The sequence below is a fragment of the Zootermopsis nevadensis genome, unplaced genomic scaffold (assembly GCF_977971745.1).
Source record: "Zootermopsis nevadensis isolate Lab colony 2312 unplaced genomic scaffold, Znev_1.0 Znev_ptg000016l, whole genome shotgun sequence".
Lineage (NCBI taxonomy): Eukaryota > Metazoa > Arthropoda > Insecta > Blattodea > Termopsidae > Zootermopsis > Zootermopsis nevadensis.
This window is the reverse complement of record NW_028259148.1, coordinates 15,937,498-15,964,949: the sequence shown is the minus strand read 5'-3', so window position 1 is coordinate 15,964,949 and position 27,452 is coordinate 15,937,498. Positions and strand designations below refer to the sequence as shown.

Below are 27,452 nucleotides of genomic sequence, written 5' to 3'. Positions count from 1 at the left end.
AAAGTCGGCAAACAAATTTAATATTTTGGAAAAGTTCTTCATTTCTGAATGACTTGAATATTTAATATTTCTACATCGCAAAAAGACGCCATAATGGCTACCAACTTCGCACGTAATTTTCCATGTTGGAATGAATATCGTGAATAATGATTTTGCAATTGTTGACCGAGCAACGTGAAATCAAAGTCGAAGTTATTTCAAATCACGAAACTGTTACGACGTTTTTAGTGAACACTTCTTCATTGTTTCACACGACCTGATTTGCACACACCACGAACTACTTTTTATCCAACTATACAAAGAAAAGTGAAGTAGCTTTTGGACGTTTCCGAGAACATTTAATTTGTCTCTATTAATACGAAATCACAATTAATTTCACGTAAACTATTTAATACAACTTATGAACACTAGTTGCTTATTCTACAATACCAGATTCGTACGATGTAGGCCAAGATAGACTGCAGGCAGGCTCACGTCTCACCCTTACGAAGGCTAATGGCTCTCTGATGCTACGCGATTAAAAAAATGAAGAGCGATTTCGCCCGTAAGATGTCACCCCACCTGACATCCTGTGACGGTTCAAGCTAAATCTAACAAACGGACGGCATTTAATGATCAAAATAATAAGTGCAGACGTCACTAAATATATTTAGTACGCCTATTATTTGGGTTTTAAAGTTCGACACACATAAAATTATATAAATTTTAACCTGGGGTAAGTGACGTTAGAGACCAGACAAGCAAATGGCGCGCCGCGGTTCCCACGCTATGTCACTCTGTATCCCTCCGCTGTTACTAGCCAAGTACCCAATGTTTCAAGCTTTTCAACACAAAGCATTCGCCCAAAACGCAAAATGTAGGCGTTTGTGACACTGCATAAATGCCACTGACCAAGTTTCGCGTCGTAAATAATCCAAACACAAGAGAATTATTGAACATACATTAACTTGGAAACATCCAAGTTTCCCAATTAAAATCTGAGGGCCCACAAAATTGAGCCATCGTAGGTTTAGCTTCATGAAAATCTGTAGCCATTATTCAGTCTTTGTATAAATGTATTCAAATACATTAGGACTGTTCTCGTCACGTTATGAGCTCTAGATTTGACTGCGAAACAAACTATAGAACAGAATGCTTCTTGACAATGTAATAGTCGCTGGGCTGTTCAAGAAATCTGACTTCTGGAAAAGTATTCTTGACTTCCGTGGTTTGCCCTATTAGATCACAGCGCATGGAGCATTATATTTGTTATTGACGCTGAGAACCAAGCAACGAACAGGCATCGACGCGCGGCTTGGGAACTGGGCGCTGTGGAATGGGGTTCGTACTCGGCAGGTTACTGGTTTGAATCCAAGCCTGTATGCTCTGCTGTTGTACTTAGTTACTGTGTTTTATGCGGAAACTCTGGATAATAAAGACAGGTGGATGGACTTTCGGACAGGTAGATAGATAGAGATCTGCTCTGCCATAATCTTAAGCTCAGAGGGGGTTCGAAACATTTATTACATGAATAACCATCCCCTCATACATAAAAAGTAAAGATCGAAAGAGGTGTGTTATACATCTAACGCACAGTAAATTTTATTTCAACGACAATTAACATGAAACACCCTGTTTCAGCTCAACCTTCTTTTAAATGGGGGTGGAGTCGCATAGCGTGTGTCACCAAGCAAGCTACCACAGCTGCAGTTTTAGTAAGTTCACTGTGACAAGAAATTCACGAACGCTAAAATTGTTGAAATAACACGCACGTTGCATTCTGCATTCATGGTCAGTTGCATCGTAACTCAGTAAAGTCCCAAAATTTAAAAAGTTTGCCTGCCGCATTTGAACGTTAAACAGTGAACGAAAATTCTGACAGCGTACAGAAGCCTGTCGAAATAACCGGCTCTTCTTAAATACTAAATTACGCATGTCTTTAGAAAATCAGCCACGAGCACGTGATAAAATAACTCCACCCCACAAAACATTCTTGTACCCAATCGGTAATAGTCGCCACAAACCTCTAATTAGATCACGTGGCTAATAAAATATGCTCGGTACGGAATGATTTTCTGGATATGGACACTTGTTCTCGAGTCTTAGCTCTGCCTTCTTCTTCTTCTTTTTATCTTTAAGTTTCATTTTCACTTCTCGGCCTCTTAAAGCCGGGTCCACACTGACGCTCACTGCCATAACATAACAGCGGAAGGCGAAAATGTGGACCCAGGTTTGTGCCCGAAATATTCAACACAGTAATGTCAACGAAATTGACCATGTTTCGCACCCATACCACACAACAGGCAAAATTAGTATTTTGTATACTTTAATTTTCAGGTTCTTAGAAATCAGACGGGAAGACAAAATATTTTGAACTGAGAAGTAGCAAGCATTTCCGGAATTTAATCTCCTCCTAACTTCCTCGTGAGCATCATTTTGAATCGTTATTGTTTTTCCCAAGTATTTGAACTTTGTCGCACTTTCAAAGGACTTATTAGCCTCCTTAATGTCTGTCGCGTACATCGCGGCGTCCGCTACGACGTGGCTGGTCGCACACTGCGTCCCATCCCAGAGAGCGACGTAGCTGGTGGGATATTTCGGGGTTTTGATGGGTTGTCTCAGGGATTCTTAATTAGCTTAGCGAATCGGTAGGCATGGACTCGAGTCTCATTTGGTGTCACGGCCAGTTCATAACCTGCGTGATCGTTGATCTAGAAATGTTGATCCCGCGTCTCGCAGTCCAATCCTTGATGCTTTATGATCCACGGCGCACGCTTGAGATGGCTCCCTCGCCCCTTCCGGGTCTCCCACTGAGGCTTTATTCTCATGGCCTTGTTTCCGTCGGTCTCTCGACTCGCATCTGCTGACATGGGATTGTATCGCTCGCTCTATCCGTGGCTTCAGAGTCCTGTTCTGTCCTGGGTGTGACGCGAGGCTATGACGTCATTTACTAACCCATGCGGCATTACCAGCTGATCGGGGCAATGACCTCCCGCTCGCCGATGTAGTAAGCCATCTTTGTCAAGGTTTACAAAAACATGCCACAGAAATTATGCGACCTTTGTTGCAGAACCGGGCAGTTAACAAACAAATTTTGGAAAAAGAAGGTTACGCCTTTTCATAAGCATAAAATTTTCGAGTTCTTCTCTCTCTGTAGAAGTAAAAGTGCGTAAGAGCTTACATGATTAAGGACTTTCCTGCCTAAGTTACACGTTTATATAAACCAAGAGCACAATACGTCATTTAAATTTATCAAATGAACGCGAGAATTACAGTTGGGAACAGTCACAAAATCTCAAAGTCGTTCTAACGCATGCGCAGATCGGGCCTACATCACGCTACTCTCAACCTGCAATGAGCAAGATATTCTATGGTTCTCGGCTTGTCAAAGAACATCCCACTTCCTTTACTGAACCAGATGATTCATTATCGTGTTCGGAAAGCCAATTCGCTACATCGAGTCTCCCTAAGATCCATCTTAATGTTATCCTGCCACCTACGCCGAGGTCTCCTCCCTTCAGGCCTTGTAAACACTCAACTCACCCTAACAACATCGGGTGAGTTGCTCGTCAAGTATTTTTCTCTCTTATCTGTCCCACTCCCGTTTTGGGTCCAAACATCTTCTTCAACACTCTGTTCTCAGAGCCCCTCAGTCTATGTTCCTCCCTCAAAGTGAAAGACCACGTTTTGCACCCATAAATACTTTGCACTCAATAACAGCAAACATTCCCTGGATTTAATCTGCTGATGTAGGGAGATTCGTCGATAATTAGGCTTCTAAATCCGAAATAAAAATTCTTCAGAGTTCCCTAAAACGCTTTAATAATGTCGATGTATCAGGAATTGTAAAGTGTTAGAATTATTATTCAGAATATGTACCCCACTTCTTAGCATCGACATATTTTTATTAAGATTCTGGGCCACGAAACACGTTTAATTCCTTTAAAATTGTAAAAAGTTAATTGCCTACTGGAATATTCTTTTATTATCAATGTTGCCGTGAACACACACAAGTCAATCTAATGTTAATTGAAATTGTGTTAAAAAGAAGACAAGTCTAATTCTCGTACACGAGTTCAAAAATGCAGATGAAAACATTAAATGTGATGAACAATAATAATAAATAGGAATCCCTTACCTCAAACTTTGTTCAATTGTAAGAGACCACGACGTCCACCAGCAATGATCGATCTAATCAAAACTAAAATGGAAAGAGTGGAGGGCAGTTTGACAGATTTCTTAATAATTCTTGTATAAGATAAGAAATTGTGATATTCTATATTAGTAAGAATTGCCACAAACAACATATTCCTTCCACCTAACATTTACCTTGTTACAAATGAACCTAAACGATAACAAGCCGCTGCATCCAGTCTGTACAAAAAGTCATTATTTCATGGTCACCAACTCTGAAATGACAAATGTTCGTGTAAAAGACAGATCAATGAAAATGTCACCTTATATTTTAAACTGCGGCGTAGCTCAGTCTTTTGTGTGGAAGGAAACAATCTTGGATGAAGATAAGTGCAAAATTCCTCTGACAGCATAGCCGAGTTTCCAAAGTGCTATGGCCGTGACATTCCACATGTAACCAGATTCATTCAGAATGGAGTTGCCTCTTTCCACATCCTACGTCATTAGGAACCCTGCTTATTCCAAACTGCATTACAACACTGATATTTAAACACCGCAACCTATCTTCTGTCACACCACAGCGACCAGAATGGCATATCCAGATCACATCAGGTGTTCTGAGTAAAGGTGACAATTCTGAAAAAAAAAGTAACACACACATCGCGAAGACAAGTTTACTGCAATTACTGTCATCATTATTGTCATCTTCTTCTTCCAAACATCTAATCTGTCTCACTGAAATCCTAACTGGTAATATTACACAATATCATATTTCAATAATAACTGTTTCCAAATCCAGACAACAAAAATGGATAAAAACTCAGATCATACTGGCTATACTACCAACTACAAAACATCAGTGCCTTCCTGGACAAACATGTAGTAGCTAGTTTTAACACTTTGCTTAGTATTCAAATTGAGCTGAGTTGTTTTTTTAACGATTACGAGGACGAACAAGACCTCAAAACAATGTAGAAATACACCTATTCTGTCGGACAATGTACAAACGTTCTAGGCTACGCTTCAGCAAGTTGTCAAATGTCACTTTCATAAATTACAAAGGGACCCTTTTCCCCCGCCCAGTAACGTATCCAACGCAATGAATTATGGTCATATTACGTAGGAAAATGGTGGGGACAAACGAAGTCAAATCAGACGACAAAACGATGAAGTAAAGCAAACGCGAAAAGCCGTTCAATATGACCTTCGTGACTGTGTGTTCGTAAATAATTTGTTTCAGTTACGGTAAAAAAATGATCATTTCCTTGTTAACCAAAGCAACGCGCCATTCATTATACTAAACTACGCTCAGTTTTTCTGCTACCCTTTTTAAAACAATCCGCAAACCTACGCCCACATCTTCGGGCAGATTTTTATTCAAAGTCTTGGTTACTCGTATGGTCACATTTCCAGCAATTATGCGAAGGTTCATCACCGTGTTCACAACTGCATTCGGTTCGGCTGGACCCTACCACAAGCCACCTGAATCCTACTCACTCACACATTCAATGAACAGAATGTTAACACGTAGGATGTCTGAGAAACGCATGCAGGTCTGTAAAACAAAATGCATGGCACAAACACAAAGCATGTGAGACTTCCCCCATGTCAAAATGCACTGTTTTACATTTCCCACAGAAGCAGCAGTTTGCCAGAAGACAACTGAATGCCTTCTCTCTCTCGCTCCACACCCAATTCACATAACATGATGGAGTTAGTTACTATGAGAAACTGGCAGGGTGCTGGGGCCACCTACCCGGTCGCAAATACTCAGACACTCTGTACTGTGGACGTGGGGATTCCCCACTAAGTAAAGGAGAGCCACCAAATTTTCTTACCTTGAGGAAACATCTCTCCATGACACACCAGCAGCAGCAATCTCAATGTAACAAGTAGAAACACAACAAAATAAAGAAAGCAATTCTACAAAACAATATTTTGTATCTGACATTACGTCATAAACAGTTTTACGAGATGAGTTTTGGTGCACGCTGATTACTGAATTAACAGCAATTTCTGATTGAGGTCACAATGTTTATTAAGATCCCGGGACCCCTTCAACATGATGATCATATGCTGATTGAATACCCAATAACAAGATCAATAAAACGTGCAACAAACAAAGCTACGTTCTACCTCCAAGAATCATACGCAAAGGAAACTTCACTCACAGACGGCTCGAACATCTAATATTTTAACAAACATCTGGCAAAAGAGCTGTACCACTTAAAGTCCTCTCCCTTCCATTTCAGCACGGATTCTTACAGTAGTAAGAAGGTCTAGAAATAAAAGGAGGGGAGACACGGGTTTCGTATTGTATGCATTTCCTTCCTGATTTCTGCCCTCTAAAAAATAACTGAGGGTTTTCGTGGGTGCGATATGGGAGCCCAAGATGAGAGGAAGGAGGGGTTATGTAAAAATATATTTATGAGGGAGCAGCCAAGGTGGTCAACGAACACCAAACAGACATATCATTTCATTTCCAGGTCAACAATCTTTAACCAAACTAAATGGTCAATAACTTCAGCCTGTCTCTCTCTCTCTCTCACACACACAAAAACACAATCTCTACATTCTTCCTAAGGAACACTCTGACTGACAACACTAACAAATTAGTCTTTCCTAAGCCAAGAACTCTTCACAACCATTTTACAGACATAAAATAACAATCCTGACAACACCAGCACTGGTACATTGTGACCCACATAAGTGGCACTGCCTTTCTATACTTGGTTCCAACCCACCAAACCACTCCTCATTCCTAATGCAAATCCCCTTACCCCACCAACAACCTAGGAATATACCAGAAGTAATACTGAGCCTCATCACATGTCCATGAGACTGACACCTGACAACTCTCAACATATGGTAAGTGTCAAATAAATGGAACCTCTGACAGTCATCTCCATTTTTGCAAGCAAATCCAAATTCATAACAAACACCACACCCCAAACTTACAAGTTTTATAACCGATCCCCTTGCTCAACACAGCAAACTCTCAAAATTAACCAAAAGCACAGAAAATATCCCGGCAGCTCCGCTCACTGTGCACAAAACTAAATTACTTACTCTGGCAAATGCTCACTTATTAATTAGTAAACAGACCATATTAAAGGCTCCTCAGCACTGCACACATCTCACGTGTAACAAAACCTTATCACAAATAGTCACCACCCACATCTAAAAAGGATAAATAAACCTCACATTCTGATATCCTATGAACAATATCATGAATGCCTCCAGCGTACCACAGATACTGCAATAATGCCAATCCCTCACCACATTTACGTCTTTCGACATATCAACTATCATACTTAAAGTCACAACATCTAAAGTACCTAATAAAATTGGACAGACTCATCTCTCTCACATGACAACCGCATCAAATACATTCTAATGCTCATGTACTCACACAACGAATGCCTGGTTCAGACCGATATCAGTCTCTTGCCGTCTGTTTGGAGCCGAGGATGTTGATCGCTGTCTCCAAGATAAGAACAAGTGCCAGGTGTCCCGGCTTACACGGCTCCCTCTCCTCGTGCCCCATTATGACAGCAAGGGAGTCTACAAACACAAGTCGGTCCATGCCCTTCAGGTTCGCCTGTTTTGATGTCATGGAGAAAGGACCTAAATGAAAGATTAAGAAATGGCAAGCCACTACAACACAGCCAACATCTGTAGCACTTCTACTACTAAGGTGAATTCAACCGACAAGGGGCAAGAGGTAGCCGTATCAATCAGATTTATTTTCCATATCACCATCAGTAATGCCACTTTATAATGCCTTCTGGAAGCAAAGGTGGAAACTTCACCGTCAGTAATATAAATTGTTTCAATGTTGAACAATCTAAATTTATAAAACTGAACTCACCAGCTTCCTGTGATGTCGCCACCATTGTGTAGTGACACACAAGGAACACCGTCGTAACTCTTTCATGGCTGCAGCAACAAACACTCCTACCAACATACACAACAGGCCTTACTGGCTTTTCCAGATATGAAGCAGACGCTTTCAACCAGTTCACATACTAAATGTGGTTTTAAGAGAGATTTCAGGTTCTCACAGTGGTCTTTGGGTTCTAACACCACTTGGACTTACAGAAAACCAACACAGATTATGATTTTTAAACATTTAATGGTTCGCTATATCAGCTGCAGTTATCCTTGTGACTAAGCGCCATGCCATGAGGCAGTGGGAGCATGGAGGTAAACTCCATGCATTCTCAATTATAGAACTATGTGGAGGTCGGCCTCAAAATGTGGTTCCTTACACTGGCAAAGAAAAATCACGTTCTTCATTGTTTCTTTGTAGTCTCAATAGAAGAAATAGACAAGTTCTTTATTTCATTAAAACCATTTACTACTTTTCAGGAAAAAAGGTCTTCAACACTGTCTTCTCATTTCAATAATGGCATTATAATTCAGAAAAGAAGTTTATTAAACAATTTACTCAAACGGATGAACTTGCCTGTGACTGCCGTCTGGTGAGTGGCTCTGGCTTGCTTATCCTGCAATCTGAACGGAATCCCATGGACTGCGGAGATCTCCACATGTGGATCATCAAAACTGCAACAGCGTATCACAATGAGTAAAGATAATTACAGTCACATCCTAATGTTCAATGGTCACAGCAGTGGCCAATGCAGTAGCTGCTTCCTAAATCAGCACCTGATGTAAGAGGCACAGAGCAAATGGGAAATCTGGTTTTATGATATGACAAAGAAATACATTACTTGTAGAAGCCTCCTGGTACTGGCAGGATACTAAACACAAACTAATTGTGATACAGCCTCTAACGGGCTCACTGTACCAGTAAATATTGAGTTCTGGGTGCTCAGAGAAAAATCTATACCAGTGCCTCATAGACTGCCATGGGACTCGCTTACAATTCTGCGTTGAAAAGCCAGTGATTAACAATCTGTTATGTCATGTTAGTACCATCAGGCTGGAAAAACATCTTTTATTTTGTACACTTTTTTAATATCAAGAATGAGGTTAGTTTGACAATATTCTTCTGCCTCCAACTGCTCTTATATACCTTGGACAGGAGAAAAGCTGCTGCGCTCTATTCTCATCATCATTAAAATTCAGGGATGCCACCAAGAAACAGCAAATTATTTCCCAGCACTGACGACGGTAGAACGGATCCGTCGTGCTCGACTTCAGAGCACTAGATGCTGTCTCCACGACCTGGAAAACACAAGCAACAGTTTCAAGTTATAACGAGTAAGGGAAGTCAAATGTTTTAGTTACAGTAACTGGCAAGTCACACTTTTCGATCATAGGACAACTGCTATTGCGCATCTCCCGTTAACGACTGTTTGGAAACTCCCTCTCGGTGATGATCACTAAGTATTCCCGTTACCTCCCGCTTTGACATCTCTTTACAGATTTACATAGAGAAAATACAAACTAAGTAATGCGTGGTCAGCACACTTTTAAAGCCCTCCTGGGTCAGAGAACGGACATCCACTATTATCAAGACTGTCCGGTATAGCTATGCCAGAGATCTTCATCGCCGCACTTCCTAAACGAGTGAAACTGCAGAGCACCCCCATCTGCTTCCGAACAGATTCACAATAACTGACGTTTTGAAGATCTTCCTGTGGCATTAGCTTGAACTGAGAATGTGAAATGGGATGAAGCTGATAAAAGGAAATAACATAATCTTTCCAGGAAGAGGAATCACATCTTTGGTGACAAGCTGCGGCCAAAGCCAAGAGCACCTGCAACTTACAGCCTTTCACACAGGACAAACTCTCTCTCATTCCGAGATGTGTTGGCCACCACACTATGAAGCAGACTCTTATCAACGCAATGTGATTGCGGCCGACATTTTTATTATTTTACTACACTCCGTAGAACACCCCACACACATAACTAGACATCCACACCTTACACGTTCACATGATTCATATCTAAGTTGCTATCACACTTGCAACACAATTACCACAACAGAGCAAGCCCCTTTCAATGGGTTAAATAACAGAAAACTCCACCACCTCTCCAGAGGCACACAAAATTTACACGCTGCATTCAGTCCTCTTCTCCATGTACGCACTCAGCAACAGGACGGCCAACCATCGGGGACACAAGCGGTCTTCTCTCGGATGTCAGTCTGTCTAGTGTTGGTGCACTCCTCCTGCAATATACCAGGAAAGGTGTAAGATACACAAGAAATCTAGAATCTCAAGGGGCCACTTTCACAGACATTGGAGGCAAAGTCGTCTGAAATGGCACAATCTCATGCCAACTTATTTTTCTAATGGGTGCCTCCTGCTTATTCAAATATTTAATCTGAAATGGGGGCGGGGGGTGAATGCTGTTCATAGACTTACCGGGGATTAGACACGTAAGATCAAACATCCAACATGCGGTCAGCCTCTGTCAGAGCATTACCGTTGCTTGACAGAAGAAGTATTCCTCTTCCAACTTGGTACATATTCCGAATATTCATCCAGATATTATTTTTTTTAATATGAAGTTGGTGTCCTTAATGCACTAGTTTCGGACATTAATGACGGGGAATCTTTCCCCAAAGGGTACAAATGTTAGTCCTTATTCTTTGTTTACTACGCCAACAAGTTGGTAACTTGTAAAGTGATTTATTGACAATGGAGTTTCATATCTGTACTCACTGCTTCTATGGCAAGCAGTACGCAGGTCAGATGACACACAGCATGCAGCTCAGTAGAATCTGAAGGATCACTCTATTTCCGCTACTCCTAAAAAGTGAAAATACATTCACATTCAACAAAACAAGATACCTCCATACATGCATCACACTCCTCTAAGAACACACAGTTTTACTTCACCACACAGATAACACTTCTATCTTAGCCAATGAACAAGCACCTTCCATTTTCACAAGGCAAATTTTGTCATGATCACTACAAACCCATTCACAAGTTATCACTTTAAATATGGGTCACGACTGTGACACAACCAGCCACCTGACAAAAATTAAACTCCCTCTCTTACAGATTCATATTACAACCTTTCTCTTCTTCCCCACCACCCCCCTAAAAAAATAGCCGTATGGGCTGACATTATTCCACACCACTTCATAATACTGTCACTAAAAACTCTACATCTCCTTCCCACACACACATCACATCAGTCCCATGCAACTTCGGTTGTCACTGATTTGTTACTGCTACATATTTTAGTTTTGCTGAGCATTAAAGCCTTTCTTTTTTCCACAAATATGGTGATATTCAAAATCTGATCACCAGGAAATACAACAACCAAGTTAAATATGGCACTGTAATGATGAACAGTGACACATATTCTTGGACAGACTTAACTCTATCACATGACAAGCACATCTAATACATCATATTGCTCGTGTACTTACACAGTGCACATCAAGTTGAGACAGATAAATCTGTAGCAGACAGGAGTGCCCTTCGTGATCACAGCCAAGTTTCTGTTGCGATATGAAGTGAGCCTGCCAAGTGTACTGAACATACTCCACTGATTTCCTGGCAAGCAGCAGGCTGGTCAGGTGACAGACAGCTTTCCCCTCAGTTGAATCCCAAGGATCAATTAAGCTTCTTCTCCTCAGCTATTCCCAGAAAGACAAAATGCATTCACTTTTAACTATCAAGTTTCCCCACCCAAACAGCATTCTGATGACGCAGTTGATTGAATATGCACTTTTGTTCTCGGGGCACACCATACATGCAGCATTGCTAAACAAGCATTAATTCACGTTCAAAGGTAAACATATTGAAATTCTTCGAGTAACTGTACAAGGCACCAAACCCGCAAATAATAAACACTTCTGAGTATATAAATGTCACTTATCAATGCCTCGTGGCGTTCATTTAATCATTCCTCGACAATCATCGACACATAACCTCAACCTACAAATGAGAACACCCCATAATTTCCAGTCTCTTATTCCGTAACCTAATAACAGCCCACCAATATCACTGTTCGCACACAGAAACTTACAGCAATGATTCTTTCATTATGGCATTTTAAGAGACTGAATATTTGCCATTATGAACTGAAACCAATGTAGCACGCAAACATCTCCCAAGGCGAAACACTAACAACTCGCTACACACAACCTACATACTCCAGTCATACCACACCTCCAAAGACTAAATTCACGCAACAAATCTTACCAACTGCTATCTTCCTTTTTCTCTCTCTGTCTGCGAACTTGGCCATCTAGTAGCGAACGAATAAACTACGTACTGCATCGACATAAGTGATCGAACCTGAATCCGAATCTACCACACGCCTCGTAGCCGAGGAGGCAACGTACGAGACTGCGGAGGACGACGTCGCCAGTTCGAGACCCAGCGGATTCTTACAGTAGTATTAAGTTGTAGAAATAAAAGGAGGGCAGAAACTGGTTTGGTATTTCATACTTTACCTAACTGATTTCTGCCCTCTAAAAAAATTACAGAGGGTTTAAATGGTAGGGGATATGGGAGCCTAAGATGAGAGAAGGAGGGGGTTATGCAAAAATATATATTTATGAGGGAGCAGCAAAGGTGGTCCACAAACACTAAACCTACATCATATCATTTCCAGGTCAACAATCTTTAACCACGTGTTCAAAGCACCGGAGTCGAAAAGAAAGAATCCAGCCAAATAAGTCAAACCAATACCCCACACAAAATTCTGGCAAACAATCTTCTACATTTTGCGGCACTATCGCTACACGCGACTTCACTCTACATTCCTACACACTTTCCTGACTAATTTTCGTAAGACTCATTACTATACCAGCCTGCCTTCTCTTAATGTCGCTACAAAACTAACAAGACTGTCAATTATTCATTTTGCATTGCTTACACCAAATGGTTAATAACTTATGCCTGTTTCAGACAAATTCAAATTTAAATTATGTGACACACCAACCAGCTGGTGCCAACTTCGAGAAGGCACGAGCGCGCCATTAAGTATCACCTGCCTCTAAGGAGACGTATGGCGTCAGTTGGAGATAAGGCAATCGTGAGAGGGCTGGTATATAAGCTAGCGGAGGAGCTGTGTGCCTCATTCTCACCTGGAAGCAACACCACCAAGATGTCTGCTGTTCAACTGCTCGTCGTCGTCCTCTTCGTGGTTGCCACATCCTGCCACGACGTAGTAAGGTGAGTTCTAGAAGAAATGAAAATACTGTTAGAATTTAAACTGGGGAAATTAAGCAATTAACACGTGTTAAGAAAGGCACTAGGCCAGTCAGACACACGTGCAGAACGAACTAAATACGGTGAGGGTATCTGGCGACTATGCCGCCAGCACGCCCTATCCGCTATGTGCGATCACAGCGACAGTTGCTGCCGTTCGTAGTCCCAGCGGACTTCGACACATATTTACCTGAACACAGTGAGATATTACTTGAACACCTGCGGGTAAAATCAGAGCACGAGGTGATATTCAAATAGCGCAAGTCCCCCCCCTACCCGCATAAAGTTCAATAGCATTATTGCTTAGATCAATCTATGTATATAAAGAGGTAATCCTGTGAAACATCACGAATTGATCTAGAAATCTCATCATTTAAACCGTCCAACAATTCTGACTATTTCCATCGTCAGGGCGACTGCTTGTCTGCAATTCGACAGTCGGTACTTAGTACGGTCTTCCACAAAGAGAGGGCAGGGAAGTCTTTGCATGTTACGCACGACAAATATCGTTAGAAGTACTGGCTTTTTCGATCTGGGTTTGTCAGGTGAATAAGATCAGAAAAATAAACGTGATCGCCGTCTCTCAACATTAAAGCTAACTATTCGGGCTTTTCAATAGCATAAAGTACATGTTACCATGAAAACACACGAACAGAAAAAGGTTTTTAACAGAAGCAGAATGCAAAGTGTTAAATTCTACGATTACAGCAATCCGGCCGCTACAAAAATTTACTCAGAAAGAAAGCGAGGGGTGTTTCTCGGGTATGCCATAGTCTAATGGAGTGGAAAAGAACGCACGGAAAACCGGGACATAGCAATACAAAAACGCGCAGCTTCTGACTCTTGTGTTCTTGTTTTCTGTCTAAACAGGGTTCCTTTACAACAAGTAGTTTTTCGGGGCGCCGAAAAACACCAGATTATAGCAGCAGATGGCACCACCGAGGAAGTGATAATGGCTCCCAAAGTAAGTAGATAAAACGCGTAGCATCCACGGGGCAGAGCCCTTCCTGAGAAGACGACTGTCTTTTGAGTGGCCTCGTCTGTCATGTAGCCCTAAGGCGTGTTCCCGTGTCTTCAAGAGGCCGCCACGGAATCCTGTCGCGAGACTGAATCGGGGTGGTCAAACTTTTCTCTGCCCTCAGGCCACAAATAATTTTCCCGCTCGACTGAGGTCCAAGGAACCCCCTCCTAGCAACATTTGTAAAAACTGATCACCAAATTCAATTATCCTTTACAAAATTTATCCAGAAATGAGAAATTAACAAACACCGAAATGTGAACACATTGCAAGAATTTAGCAGCAATTCATTTGTTCTTACTCTTCGACTTTTATTTCAGATCGGACTTCTGGGGCAGATCTACCTAGGGACTCCTCCCCAAGGGTTCAGGGTGCTGATGGACACGGGTCCGTCGAGATGTGCAAGTCGACGCCGTATTACTGCAGTACGTAGCCAAAATCGATGAAACTTCGAACACAATCTTCGCAGCTCAGCGGCACGTGACGCCCCATTCTGTCACGGATAAATCTGTTGCCTCGGCAAATGCTTAAGATATTACTGATCTTTGCGATGAACATGTGTATCTTCCGGGTGGGAACTGAATACACAGACACAATGAGTTTCGAAGAAGGGCGAGTGAGCAATGCCTGGGAACCTCCACCCTCTCTCTCAACCCCAGGAACTCGAGCGAAAGAGCGAAACCCTTCCGGAACGCTGTGGCACTTACAAGGGTCCATTTTGAATTAATAATCATACCAAACGAATATTGTACGTTTGTACTTGCGATAAAATGAAGGGAGATTTAGGCGGGGACATTCAGAGTAAATACACACACTGGCAGATAATATTGTGTACATGCTCATTCGGTTTCAAAGACGCTGTATCAACGACAAGAGTCCTGTAACAATGAAATGAATTATTAGATTTTTCGGAATTAGAGAGAGAGAGAGACAGGAAAGAGGTCGTGGTCTATTTTAAGTTTCTTTGCCAGATTTAGACAGGAATAACTAAGCAAACTTACGAACAACGTAAACACGAACCACGATTTTTCTCGGGAAATAAATTGTGAGGATGTGCGTAGAACTGACGAGGACTCCAGAGTCGGGCTCTCTCTAGGTGACAGGCCCAAGTTTCTCGTTAATCCGCGTGCGTTTCTCTTGTGCTGCAGAGTACCACGACGTCTTCAGGGCGAACCTGTCAGACACGTACCACCTGGAGAAGCAGTACGGAAACATCTCCCTGTCGTACGCCGAGATAAAAGTGTACGGTCCTGTTGCCATGGATACGCTGACAGTGAGTATGAATCATCAACCCTCGTACTCAGTTCAGAAAATCCAGGCTCCAGTTGTTAACATGTTTGCATTGCAAGTAAAGTGTTCACTGGAGAAAACGACAATTTCTTTTTGCGAAAAAAATAAATAAATTGCTCTCCTCTGCATAATCAGTGTCATAAGCTATTTCACGCAGGTGAGAAGTTTTCGCTGCGGCCATAATGTGGACTGCGGTCTTCTGAGTTGTGACGCCGTCTAATCCAACAGGTTTCGGAGAAATGCATTGCCTCGGCATTCCACCTTGGTCACCAGGTACAAGACTACAAGGCGTCACAATCTAGAAAGACAAATTTCCAACATATTTAGTTCACAAAAATGTTTCAATATACCATGGAAGAGAATGTGACATGACAATATTATTGAAAAACGTAATTCTAGAAACATTTTCTGCAAGCACAAGCCTTCGAGAGAAAGAAAGACCACATGTAAAGCGAAACAAAAATACACAAGAAACCCACATTTTAAACATGTACGCTGTTCAGCTGTTTCACACAGCTCACAGGGCGCATACAAGTCGCAATCCATGCGTTACAGGTGCCAGCGAACGGTTTTTACCAAGCACCAGTTGACGGCATTTTGGGTCTGTTCTTCCAGGAAGGGTCCCAAGGCCCCTCGCGGGCCACCCCCAACAACAACTTGATCCGGGAGCCTACGTTCTCGCTGTACATCAAGAAGTGAGTAGCCTCCGCACAAACTTGTGGGCGTGCGGTCACCCGAGTACACATTAAGACTCGGAGGTACTTGTTACTTCATGGTTGTATTAACAAGAGACAATCTCTTTTGCACGGTCAAGAGGGAAGCGAGATGATCCTCGGTGGCTCGGACCCGAAGCTGTACATCGGAAACCTGAAATACGTGAACATCATCGCGAAGGATGTGTTAATGGTCGGAGTGGACAGGTGAAGTGGCAGCAGTCTACATGAGATCTGGGGTGCTCTGGACCACGGTTCACTTCTCGCCTGTGTTTCAGTTTTGCGGTCGATGGAGTCGAAATCTCTGGAACAGACAAGTACGACGCTGTCGTGGACACTGGTAGCACTGCCATCTACGTTCCTCGCCCCCTGTACTACCAACTACCAAAACAACTCACTGCAAACGGGGTACTCGCAAATGACTCAACCTCAAAGACGAAGTTCAACATAATTGGCACAGTACCTTAAATGAGGCCACGACCGCTTCCTTTCATTCAATTCCAATTTATTATTCAGTATCATCCTCTCATTCGGCGCTATATAATCTTAGATAATTAAAAAGCATCGTTAAACAAACTATAAATAATATAAACTTCTTAGAGTTGACAGCGTCCATCCCACTGATTACATTGCCCTAAATTACAATGTAATTTGTATTGGCTTAACAACGTCGTGATTTCCACTGTGCTCGTCGTGTAGTCTGGACTAAGGATGCAAGAAATGCAAGATGAATTTTAACTCAGACCTCTGTTTCTTCAGCAGCGGCAGCAGCTACCTTGTGATCAACTTCGTGATCTTCCAAATCTAAACTTCAGACTCGGAGGCCATGACTTCTCGTTGGAAAGAGATTTCTACGTTTCCAGGGTGAGAATCCAAGAGCAGTTTAATGCACAACTATGCAGTGCCACTATTTCTAGTTTCTTTAATTATATTAAAGTTTTGTCGCCAATATATTAGTAACAGCGCCACTGGACAGTACACGTAAATGCCATTTAATGACAATAGTTAGAGAATACATCAAAAATGGTGCGCTGTGAGGATGGTAAATGGACGGAGTTGGCACAGGATCGTGGCTACCAGGGAGAGTTATTAAAATATTCTACTTTACTAGTTTGACATCAACATTAACTGTTATACGAGTACCAGCTGTTCAGAGACCTCCCAGTAGACTACAAAAAGTTGCGGAACACTCGTCTTATGTTTTGTGCATTTAAATATTTCTCGACAAGAAATCGCTAAGCTTCCTTGTTCTCATACAGGAAGCGACGATTTAATATTTTCCACGCAGATTTTTATTTAAATAAATCTTCGTCTGTCAGTATCTTTCCATGATAATTTTGAGGTCATAAGACATGCGGTTATTGGTTCTCACGTTAATAGAACAATAAATGTACCTTCCGCTGACCTACTACCACTTTCTCAAAGAATAACTCCACTCCATAGCGTGAGATGACTTAAATAAGGACGACGTACGTATGGAGGATGTAAGAAATGCTCACACAGTTTTAGTAAGAAAGCCTCGAGGAAAGATAAAATTTAAAAGGTGTGGTCTGAGATCACCCGGCTTAGGATAGGAACCGGTGGCGGGCTGTTGTGAATGTCTTCACCATGTTCTGAGTGGAAGTTCCAATGCTCTGATCTGTTGATGCAGGACGAAAGTGGCTTCTGTCAGATCTTGGCGTTCCCCACATCGAACGACGAGGACCCGTTCGTGTTGGGAGCAGTCTTCCTGCGCAAGTACTACTCGGAGTTCAACATGAACGATATGACCATCGGCTTGGCGCCCGCTGTGTAGATCCTGCTTAACTCTAATAAAAGAGCTTCAGAGTTCAATTCATGTAGTCACTCTCCCCACCCCCAAACCCCTTTAAACTTAGCCGTGGCCTGACCTCACATCCACCTTTACCACCGACCCTCAGACACTAGTATCAAACCTCATCTCAAAAAAATTAGGTTTCGTGACAACGAACCGGAATGAACACTAGTTATTTATTCTTTAAGATGGACGCTGTAAAATTCTGAACTTTATAACTGGCCGAAGGACTCGGATCGCATTTTATTTATGGCAAGTGAACGACATCCTCCGAGGCGATCGGCCATGTAAGCCCGGTATTTGCGATGAAGTAAGTGAAGAATTTATCAAGGATGTGCGAGAACCACGAAGACTGGAAAAGACAGTGAGCCGAGGATGGGAAATAAATCAAGAGTTTTATATTATTTTTTATTTCATTTCAATGTTAATTCATCTTTCAACAGAGCGACTGTATATTCCTGTGGGTATTCACAACATATCTTTCATTGCTTTATCTACTGCAACAAATTTTTTACATATATTTTTCCCCATTTTACTTCCATGAATACTTCTGGCCCATGAAACTGCGAGTTTGTTCCAGCAAAATAGCGAAAACATTTCCAAGGGACTGACTACATAGGAAAGGAATTATTCTACTCGTTATGGCAGCATCTTTGTGTAACGTATGATAAACTTGTGAATATATAATTTTGTATATATTTTATGTATTTAAGGTAAGTTTGGCCTCTGATCTAGAACTAGTTTTAATAAACTATTTATACGTTTAGTCCTTAGGGATGAACAAAACAGATATGCATAGTCACAGGACAAGGTGCTCATGGCAATACAATTTCAGTCTCTGTTACAAGAAGCGCGGGGTTCAACTGCCTGTTGAGTAAAAAGGAAAGAAGAAGAAGAGGTTTTAATACTGCGACGTCAAATTCAATAGCTCACTTATAAGTAATAATATTAACATTACAAAATTTTAAAATGGCGTATTAGTTTCTGTGTGTGAAACTTCAATAGCAGAGACCTATTTACTATACGTGAACAATACGTAAATAGTGAACGGTTGTATTGCCAACAGCAAGTATTCATATTCCTCTGTAATCGTTTGTCGTTCACAGCAAGGTCGCTTATAGTAATAACTAACAACAATATATTAACAACAACTGTTTAAAACAAACAGGCTCCCTATGACACAATTCTTTTGTTTTTAGAATTAACACAACTCTTGTAGTATTCTGTCGCTCTGCAGTGTCTCCTGTGGATTCCATCTTGGAAACTTTCGTCTGTCCACTCACCCCGTTAATCCCTTCCACGGCGTCTGTCTGAACTCAGTTCCTAAATGACTGTAAAAGCGCGACATGAAATGATTTCGACGCATTCTGATTTGTAATGATCTTCAATGGAGAAGTGTTTAATGCTCCATGAGGTAAGCTTTCACGTCCGAGACTTGACACTTCGTTTTGTTGTAACTTGTCATTTTCTCGATACAAAATTCTGTTGTTCCGACTCGTGCATTTTACATCCAGCAAACATTGCAATGGTATTTAACCAACAAGATAGTGGCACCGCAGATCAGGAAAGAAGGAAGAACGATGACAATGTTCCACGCAGGAAAATAGTTCTTCGTTCATTAGTGAGCAAGTTTTTAAAAAATGAACTACTGTAATTTTTGTTTTTTAAAACTCGCCATACATCTGAGTTCAGACATCTACCACGGCAGGGACATTTTTTGTCTAGTTCCACATAAATAAACTAAAATGTTAACACAAGTTATTTGGATCACTAATCTACTCATTCATGTCATTAATCACAAATCAATGTCGTTGTTGCAAGTTTCAGTTTCATCAAATAAACTCACATTGACACTAAAGATTCTCTCATTTATTGTAATAATTCCAATATCTGTCATCAACAGTTCAATAAGAATGTACACATCACATGAACGCAAATAATTTCGAAATGTGTCCCAAATTTGCTGTTTTCCAGTGCTTTCAATTCAGATCTCGTTACCACAGCCTCTTTGAATAATTAAGACAAAAATCCTTCGTAATAAAGTTAATTAATACGCAGCTGTTGGAAAAGGATTTCAAATCCACTAAATGAACGGCCGTTAACTGCTATTTATAAAAGTGTATTCTATGAAAACATTTACTGCAATTACAAATTAATTGTTATTTATCTTAATATTTTCAAAGATGGCGTGACATCATGCAGTGTTGCCAGATATCGTGTCTGTCCCATACTTGCACTGCTTTGTTAGCAAAAACAATTTAATAACGTATTTACAAACAAATGACAAAAGAGGAAATGCCCGTCTTAATAACAACGACGCACTCGAGTATCGAGTCGTCCTCACTGAAATTATAACGGTAGTTCAACTCTGTTTAACTTTTATTTTAAAAATTCTACCACCATTTTCCTTCAATATGAAACACAACAGTTGACGGAATAGAAATTAACAGGTATTTACAATTTTTCATAGTTGGTCAATGCATGGAGTGAATTTTAAAATGAGTACTGGAAAGGCTATCACAATTTACCTTCCATTACGGAGCGGTTCAGTCTACAATTTTTGGAATGCAGGTACGAAACTGTTCCTACTATAAAAGACTTGATTTGGATAAGGCTGAATTAAGGGGAAGCACCGAGCGTATTTATGAAGCAACTGTGCTTTTAAAAGCTGCACGACAGTTATAACAAAAAAGCATATTAATGTTATCATAAGTTCATTTTATACGTCAGAAAGAGAACTGTTGATGTTTTTACGCAGACTTCTACCAGTGGCGGAGTCTGCTCAATTGCGAATTAAAACTTCATCACAGGTTGCAATAAGACATCAGACGTAAGACAATACAGTTCAGGACTTCCCCAGATCGAATATATCAATACAAAACACCGTGAGCCCGGGAAACACAGACCATTGAACAAAGTAATATTATCACTTTTTCAAAAATGTATTTGCTCCAATTTAAATAAAATCAGAATTTGCTACAGCCAGCAGAAACAAGGTTCCACTGAAACGCACGTAATGCACACAGCAAGATATTGGGGGTGGAGTTGAAGGGAAATATTATAAATTATATATAATTAAAACAGACATCCCTTACTTATGAATGAATTAATCCACTTGTGTGTGTATGTGTATATAAATAAAATTGTGGTCGTTACACACACAAATCACAAAATATTAATTTCATTAACTTCACAGAAAATTTCACACGCTGCAAATTCCGTAATTTCTTGAATCAGTGTTAACGGTCACCTGACAGAACGAGCATGTATTAGGTAAGTGAAATTGCCATAAAATTAGTTGAAAGTGATAATATTACTTAATATTGAACTAAATGACATGGCGGCCACAGTGCAGAACTATTCTTCTCTAAGGCGAGTTTTACAGGTGGACATTCTATACAGCAAAAATATAAATCCATATTTTGAGATGACATTGAATATTAGTACATCAAGAGAGAAAACACTCAAAACAGTTAAAACTAAGACTCCATATAAATAAATCTAAAATTCTCTTCACATTTTGCTAGTACAGTCTAAGAACCACATTCAGGCGTAACCTACAATACTTCAAACGTAGGACACGTAGGTTTAATCTTGGGTGGAATTTACACTGAAATGTCTCTGCCTATATAAAACATGGCGTAAAACTTTCCACTCCCATGTTGACTAATTTATACAGAACACAAACCAATACACAGATATTTTAAGCGATCGTATAGTATATCAGACACTGTATAGTATATTTTAAACATGTTTGTAATATTCGATTGAGACACATTAAAGGTAATTCATAACAATTTGTATAGAATCTAAAATACACAGGATAATTCCATTGTGTCTCTTCAGACGTTCTCTGCGCTCTAAAACATACTATGCAGTATAGACTATAACTATGTGACATGTAAGATATTACGTCGGAGAATTATCTTTTGATAGTCATTGTGGTTGGCGTGTAAAACATTTAACTTTGTTCGATCAGTTACACACAAGGGATTTCCTCACCAGTTTCTGAATGTCAGGATAACGCGTAAGTTACGTATTCGGTGAACTGCGCTCCCGAGTTCGTCTATTTTCTTTGCGGGTTAAGCCTTTACAATGGTTCTTTCAGCCAAAATATCAATGGTGAAAATTCAACTTAAACTATGAATAAAAGTCAAGTAATATGTCAATAATCATTGTGAATTCTCAAACAGAAATTTAGCAAATTTAACGTTTCAGTGATCAAATACGTTAAGCCACATTATCATTTTATTCATCCTAAATGCCAATATCCAATGAATCTATTTACACAAATGCAGAATGTTTTCAAAGTTTTACGCCTTTGCATTAGGAAAATGAAGTAATTAAGTACTCAAATTCTAGGGAGGCTGTCCAAAGCTCTCACTCTGAAGACAAAATTAAAAAACAAAAACTGCGATATTAATTCAAATTTCTCGGACACATATTTAATAAATGTGGTCCACCACGAAATAAATCAGTTCACAGATCTTTCATTTCCATCAGACATGCAGAACCTCTCGATAGATACTTCGGAAAGGTACGTCCATGTATTAAAATTTGTTCTTGCATGTCGTAATTAAGTCACCGTCTCATGCGTTAATATAAAAAGGTTTCCAATAAAACAAAGGAAGTTTCAAATCGGAGAGAATTCTGGAAAGTAATTCTTTAAACAGAAAAGAAATTTCCTTACTCAGGTATTGGTCCATGGTCACATCGATTCACCCAAATTCCAAACTTTTAAGTTACACAGACAAAGCTATTAGAAATGTTCCTACACACTTAGTATCTATCCACTGCTAGCGACATCTAGTGAAGGTTAGAAAGTTACGTAACAAGTGAAAGTGAAGGTCACGTGGCTAGTTTTTCTTGTTGGATCCATTACTAAGATACACTTCGCTAAAACACATCAGAGTTTTGCAACAAAATATATTCTACTATTTACGTTAGAAAGTACTGACGTATGATAATATTTCATATTATATGCTTGCATTATTGGACATTAAATATTTCCGTGAAACAGTCACGGAAATCTTGTTACTACACCGCAAGTAAAACAGGAATTGTGATTATTTCACCTCCAATTGCAAGTTTACATACACATACATAATTTTAAATAATGGATAATATTGTTTTTACATTTTCCAATAGTTTTAATAAAGTTTTTTAAGAGTCGTGATGTGTAGAGTTCATAGACACATTTACACAAGAAAAGATACCTTTCAATTTTCATCTTTTTACCTTATTTAAATTTCCCCTCAAGTTATGAACAATATATCGTTCCACTCTTTCACGTCTAATATTAATTAATACCCACCTTCATTTGTTCAGAATTAGATAATAAAAACAAACGACGGCAGTCAATTGTGGGCTACTGCATTTTAAGCGGTTCCCATTGTTTCGGAGAAGATCTTATCTCCTTCTTCACTGCCTTGAGAACATCAAAGGATCGCACGACGTGTGAGCAGTTTACACTTTCGCCCACACGAAGACGCTTTATATAACTGACGATGAAAACAGCACGCACTCTTCCACATACAATATACATATTAAATAATATTTTGGTCAGCATCGCACTTTAATAATCAGATTAAAATTTAATATGCCAAACATATTACAGAGTAAATGATCTGACCAAAATGAAGGTGGCGTACAAGTGCCAAGGACATTTTGAAAGCCTTCAGCAGCCTTCTACTAATATTGTTCTCGTATGAAGTAGTAAAGTTTCATTTTATCTACTAAAGATCCTACTCGATTATGAAAGCAAGCAAAATGTTCCAACTGAGCATAACTTTGACAATTGCTACACTAAAAGAACATACATTACGTATGGAACTTGAAACTGCCATATTTATTGTCAGCTCAGGTCCAAATCAGCTAAATCACCAAAGTGAATGATGATTCATAAAACGATAACTGAACAAACATTCCACATTATAATTCTCTTAAAGTATGAGAACAAGAGACAAGCAATATGCAAGTGAGCAAGACCCAATAATAAATATTCTGCGCGTGGAAAGAAACGAAGTCCCACACAGAAGGAGATTACATTAACAGCGCCAGAAGCACGAGATGGATGTGCGAGGGAGCCGTTGATCAAGGAGGAAGACGAAGAATACGCAACGACAAGAAAGGTTAGGTTAGGTCAGAGACGATTTCAAACTCGGAACGTCTCTCCCTTTGCACGAGAGTAACGCAAAGATCGGCGGAATTTTGGAGTAACAATGACAATGTTTTGATAAAGAATTCAGATTCAACACATGCAATGTTCAGATCATGCCATAAAATTAGAATTTATTCTCTAGGAAACAATCTCCACAAAGGAACCAGACAATCCGGAAAGAATGTATTACAAAATGAACACGCGCTCTGAAGTCGTCTTATTTCTTAAACTGCCAATCAAACACTGGAGATACACGCAGAGAGGGGAAAAGTACAGATATTTACACGAAAAGGAATTTGGATGATTGCAACCGGCCATGGCTGGTTAGAGTTCATCTTCTTTCTCTCTAAAATGTGGTGGTACTTTGTGGGAATTCACACTAAGAGCTACAAAGTGTTACATACACAACTTAATTCTAATTATGCATAAATCAATTAACTTAAAATGACCAGCAGGGAATTTTATTTACAAAATGGTTCACCCAACCAAGAAAAGGAGCCACCAGTCACAGTCTAGCAGAATAGAAATATTTTAAGAACACGATTACATTAATTTTAAAACATTCTCCTTCGTTACTGTCACATGTTTGTTCAAAACTTTATTGTATAAAACTTGCATGCAAATTCTTAAAACGGAAGGTACAAAAATGTGATACATAAACTCGCATTCTTTCTCTCTTTCACACAGAGAATGACTTACGTTTTCTGAAAGTGTCGAGGTGTAGGTGTCGTCTTCTTATCACATTCTTGTAGCTTTATAAAACTTTACAAATGAAACTAAAAATTTCAACATGTCGGTTTCTCAACAACAAACCTCTTAAACATATTTGAGCTCTTATTAATACTAATATTGTATCATCATCTTTTGTGACCTGAAGTAATACGATACAAATGTCTTGAGTCATTAAAATTTACAATTCTGTACAAAGAAGTGAATATTTTTCTCCTTCATCCTCGTCTTCAGCTCTAACTTACAATTTTACATTTTATTGGTATCATTTCTACAACCCACAATAAAAACTGCATCATTCACATTATATATACTCTGACAATGCTACAAAAACTAACAGCATGGCAAGCATGGTTACTTATTATAAATTAGTAAATTATTTACTCTCCATATTTTAATATTATTTATTATTGTAATTGGTCGCTACTATATATATCGCAGTCTCTTGTTAAATCAAATGAATTCATTTTACAAAATGATCGTGAACGGGCGTTTGCTTAGCTGTGTCTCTCGTTCTGACCAATTATTTGCCGGCATACAGAACGTCGATACATATCGATCCTTCACTAACATCTCACTGGAGAACACATTTACTCTCAATCGTAGACTTCAGCTCGCTCACTTGTGTCTCTATAGAGTTTTTCAGTTCTGAAAAGAAAGTGATTTTCGTGTTACTCAAAATATCAAATTATGTACGTTTTGGATTGGTACGTGCGTCTGGAGAACTGTGTCGCGCGATGGCATTTCTGAAACGGCAAATCACGAATTCGTAAGTTGGTCATATTTTGAACACGAACCGATGACAACAGAGCAAGGCACTAAGTAACCCAACATCTCCGCGCGCACTCTGTGCTTTTCCAAATAACAACCGAAGGCACGAGTCATGCAGAAAGTTTGTCATTACATTACTAAAGAGAAGGGAAGACGACGTCTAAAAATGTGGGCTAGAAGGTGCAGTGCAAAAACGGAATAAGCAGGAGCTTGGTTCCTACACCCCATTGCATTGTGGTCTTGTTAGCACTAAACTATTTAAACTGCAACTAAGTGAAATGTATGAACGGCCAACTAAACCTAGCCAGGGCAGCGAACTCTGTTTGATCAACTGAGCTACAGAAGCGGGTCAGGGAGCTCTACAGAGGGTAGGGGAGAACACCGCTAGTCAGTGTTGTGTACACTCCTAGATCCATCCTGAGGTATTGAAAATGACTCTCCCTAGCTAGGGCGATTGTAGTTCACCCTAGAAGGATAGACTACCTGCACACAGCCTTGTCTTCATGTCCACATACCGAATCGAGACGTGACGCGTGTGGAAGCAGCTCAGAGGGGTAAAACGAAGACGTGGAACACACCTCCATAGGCCGGAAACCTCTCTACTAAACGTTAGTTTCGCCAGAAACACTTGGCTTGAAAAGCGTTACCCTGAAGTTTCGTCCGTGCGTTGTTATGTGGACTTCCTATATCAATTTAACAACATAAAATCTTCCCACCTTACAGCAAGTCAGTCACAAACACGACGCCCCCTTAAAGCGCGAAGCCACGTAGCAACAAAGCTGAGCTATTACATCATCCGCGCAAAAGATGGCATCTTCTGTCGGGGTCGCGTATCGTCAGAGAATTCCGTATCATTGACTACTGCAGGGGAAAAAATCCCTAAACCAAAAATCTTTACCGAGACTCGAAGCTAGGAGACTTCCGGGTTTCTCACCTTACCTCCTGTAATCTGCTCTCCGAGGCGAACAAATTTCGCCCTGGGGCCTGCCTTCCCTCTCTCGTGCTTAATGTTGGAGCTACGAGAAACGCCCTCTGCGGGAATCTAACTCAGGACACTTTTTCGGAGTTTTTGACCTCATATGATTTCTTCCTGGTCTCAAGAAATACGCATGCTAAGTTTGGTGAAAATCGGCACATCCGTTCTCGCGCTATTAGCGGGCAAATACGCACAGCCACGTTTTAAGATTTGCATGTGAGGTTACTTAGGCGAGCTTCGGGGGCTGCAAGGGGTGAAAGACGCAGCCCGCGTTTCACCTCCCTCGCTACTGCGCAGTGCAAGCAGGGCTGCCAACAGACTCGTGCTAGCTGTAAATGAACGCATTAGCGGTTGCTATTCTACACTGCCTTGTGTCTGTTTGATCTCAGTTCAAGATTAATGGACTGTCAGTGTCTTAAAAACTACATGAAGTTATTTATCAACAATTATAAGCAAAGCGAAGGCTACTTGTAAGGCAGTTTCTGCAATGTTACAGACCTCTCCTGGAATCCTGATGTATTCTTTATGATACGTATGTAATATGGTTTTCTCCCGAAAAAATATTCTGGTATTTCAATCACGGTAAGTAACTTTCTGGAGCATGTCTTCACACCCGTTTTCTGACGCACTTTAATATCCTCCCATCTACTCCTGGTTACCTCATGTTACGTATTTTTTGGACGTTACCACCAAATACGTCGCTACTTTTTAAAATAGGTG

The 27,452-nt window shown here is 40.3% G+C and overlaps 3 protein-coding genes across 17 annotated transcripts in view; 1 reads left to right on the top strand and 2 right to left on the bottom strand.

Annotated features, from left to right (window-relative positions):
- Positions 1 to 1,473: 1,473 nt before the first annotated feature.
- LOC147873794 (transformation/transcription domain-associated protein-like) lies at positions 1,474 to 13,233 on the bottom strand. Of its 3 annotated transcripts, none has more exons than XM_087349764.1 (9): positions 13,139 to 13,233; positions 11,471 to 11,680; positions 10,752 to 10,838; positions 10,141 to 10,255; positions 9,152 to 9,303; positions 8,582 to 8,679; positions 7,985 to 8,070; positions 7,526 to 7,714; positions 1,474 to 4,749 (listed from the first exon to the last, which is right to left on the bottom strand). In XM_087349764.1, exons 4-8 carry the CDS (start codon positions 10,147 to 10,149, stop codon positions 7,553 to 7,555), a joined length of 507 nt encoding a protein of 168 aa, XP_087205890.1. In that variant the 5' UTR covers positions 10,150 to 10,255; positions 10,752 to 10,838; positions 11,471 to 11,680; positions 13,139 to 13,233; the 3' UTR covers positions 1,474 to 4,749; positions 7,526 to 7,552. The 3 variants fall into 3 exon arrangements, with proteins under 3 accessions (XP_087205890.1, XP_087205891.1, XP_087205892.1); XM_087349765.1 differs by having other exon boundaries at positions 1,474 to 4,388; XM_087349766.1 differs by lacking the exon at positions 1,474 to 4,749 and having other exon boundaries at positions 7,575 to 7,740.
- A 906-nt stretch (positions 13,234 to 14,139) lies between these two features.
- On the top strand, positions 14,140 to 18,262 carry LOC147873793 (chymosin-like). Its single transcript, XM_087349779.1, has 5 exons — positions 14,140 to 14,226; positions 14,601 to 14,705; positions 15,429 to 15,553; positions 17,043 to 17,147; positions 17,935 to 18,262. Exons 2-5 carry the CDS (start codon positions 14,678 to 14,680, stop codon positions 18,076 to 18,078), a joined length of 402 nt encoding a protein of 133 aa, XP_087205905.1. The 5' UTR covers positions 14,140 to 14,226; positions 14,601 to 14,677; the 3' UTR covers positions 18,079 to 18,262.
- Positions 18,263 to 19,943: 1,681 nt separating this feature from the next.
- The window catches only part of cpx (synaptic transmission protein complexin), a 482,383-nt gene continuing 474,874 nt past the window's right edge, over positions 19,944 to 27,452 (bottom strand). For all 13 annotated transcript variants that reach the window (XM_087349776.1, XM_087349775.1, XM_087349770.1 and 10 more), the window contains one exon: positions 19,944 to 25,633. In XM_087349776.1, the coding sequence (XP_087205902.1) occupies positions 25,560 to 25,633 (74 nt within the window). In that variant the 3' untranslated portion in view covers positions 19,944 to 25,559. The remainder of the gene's footprint in view (positions 25,634 to 27,452) is intronic.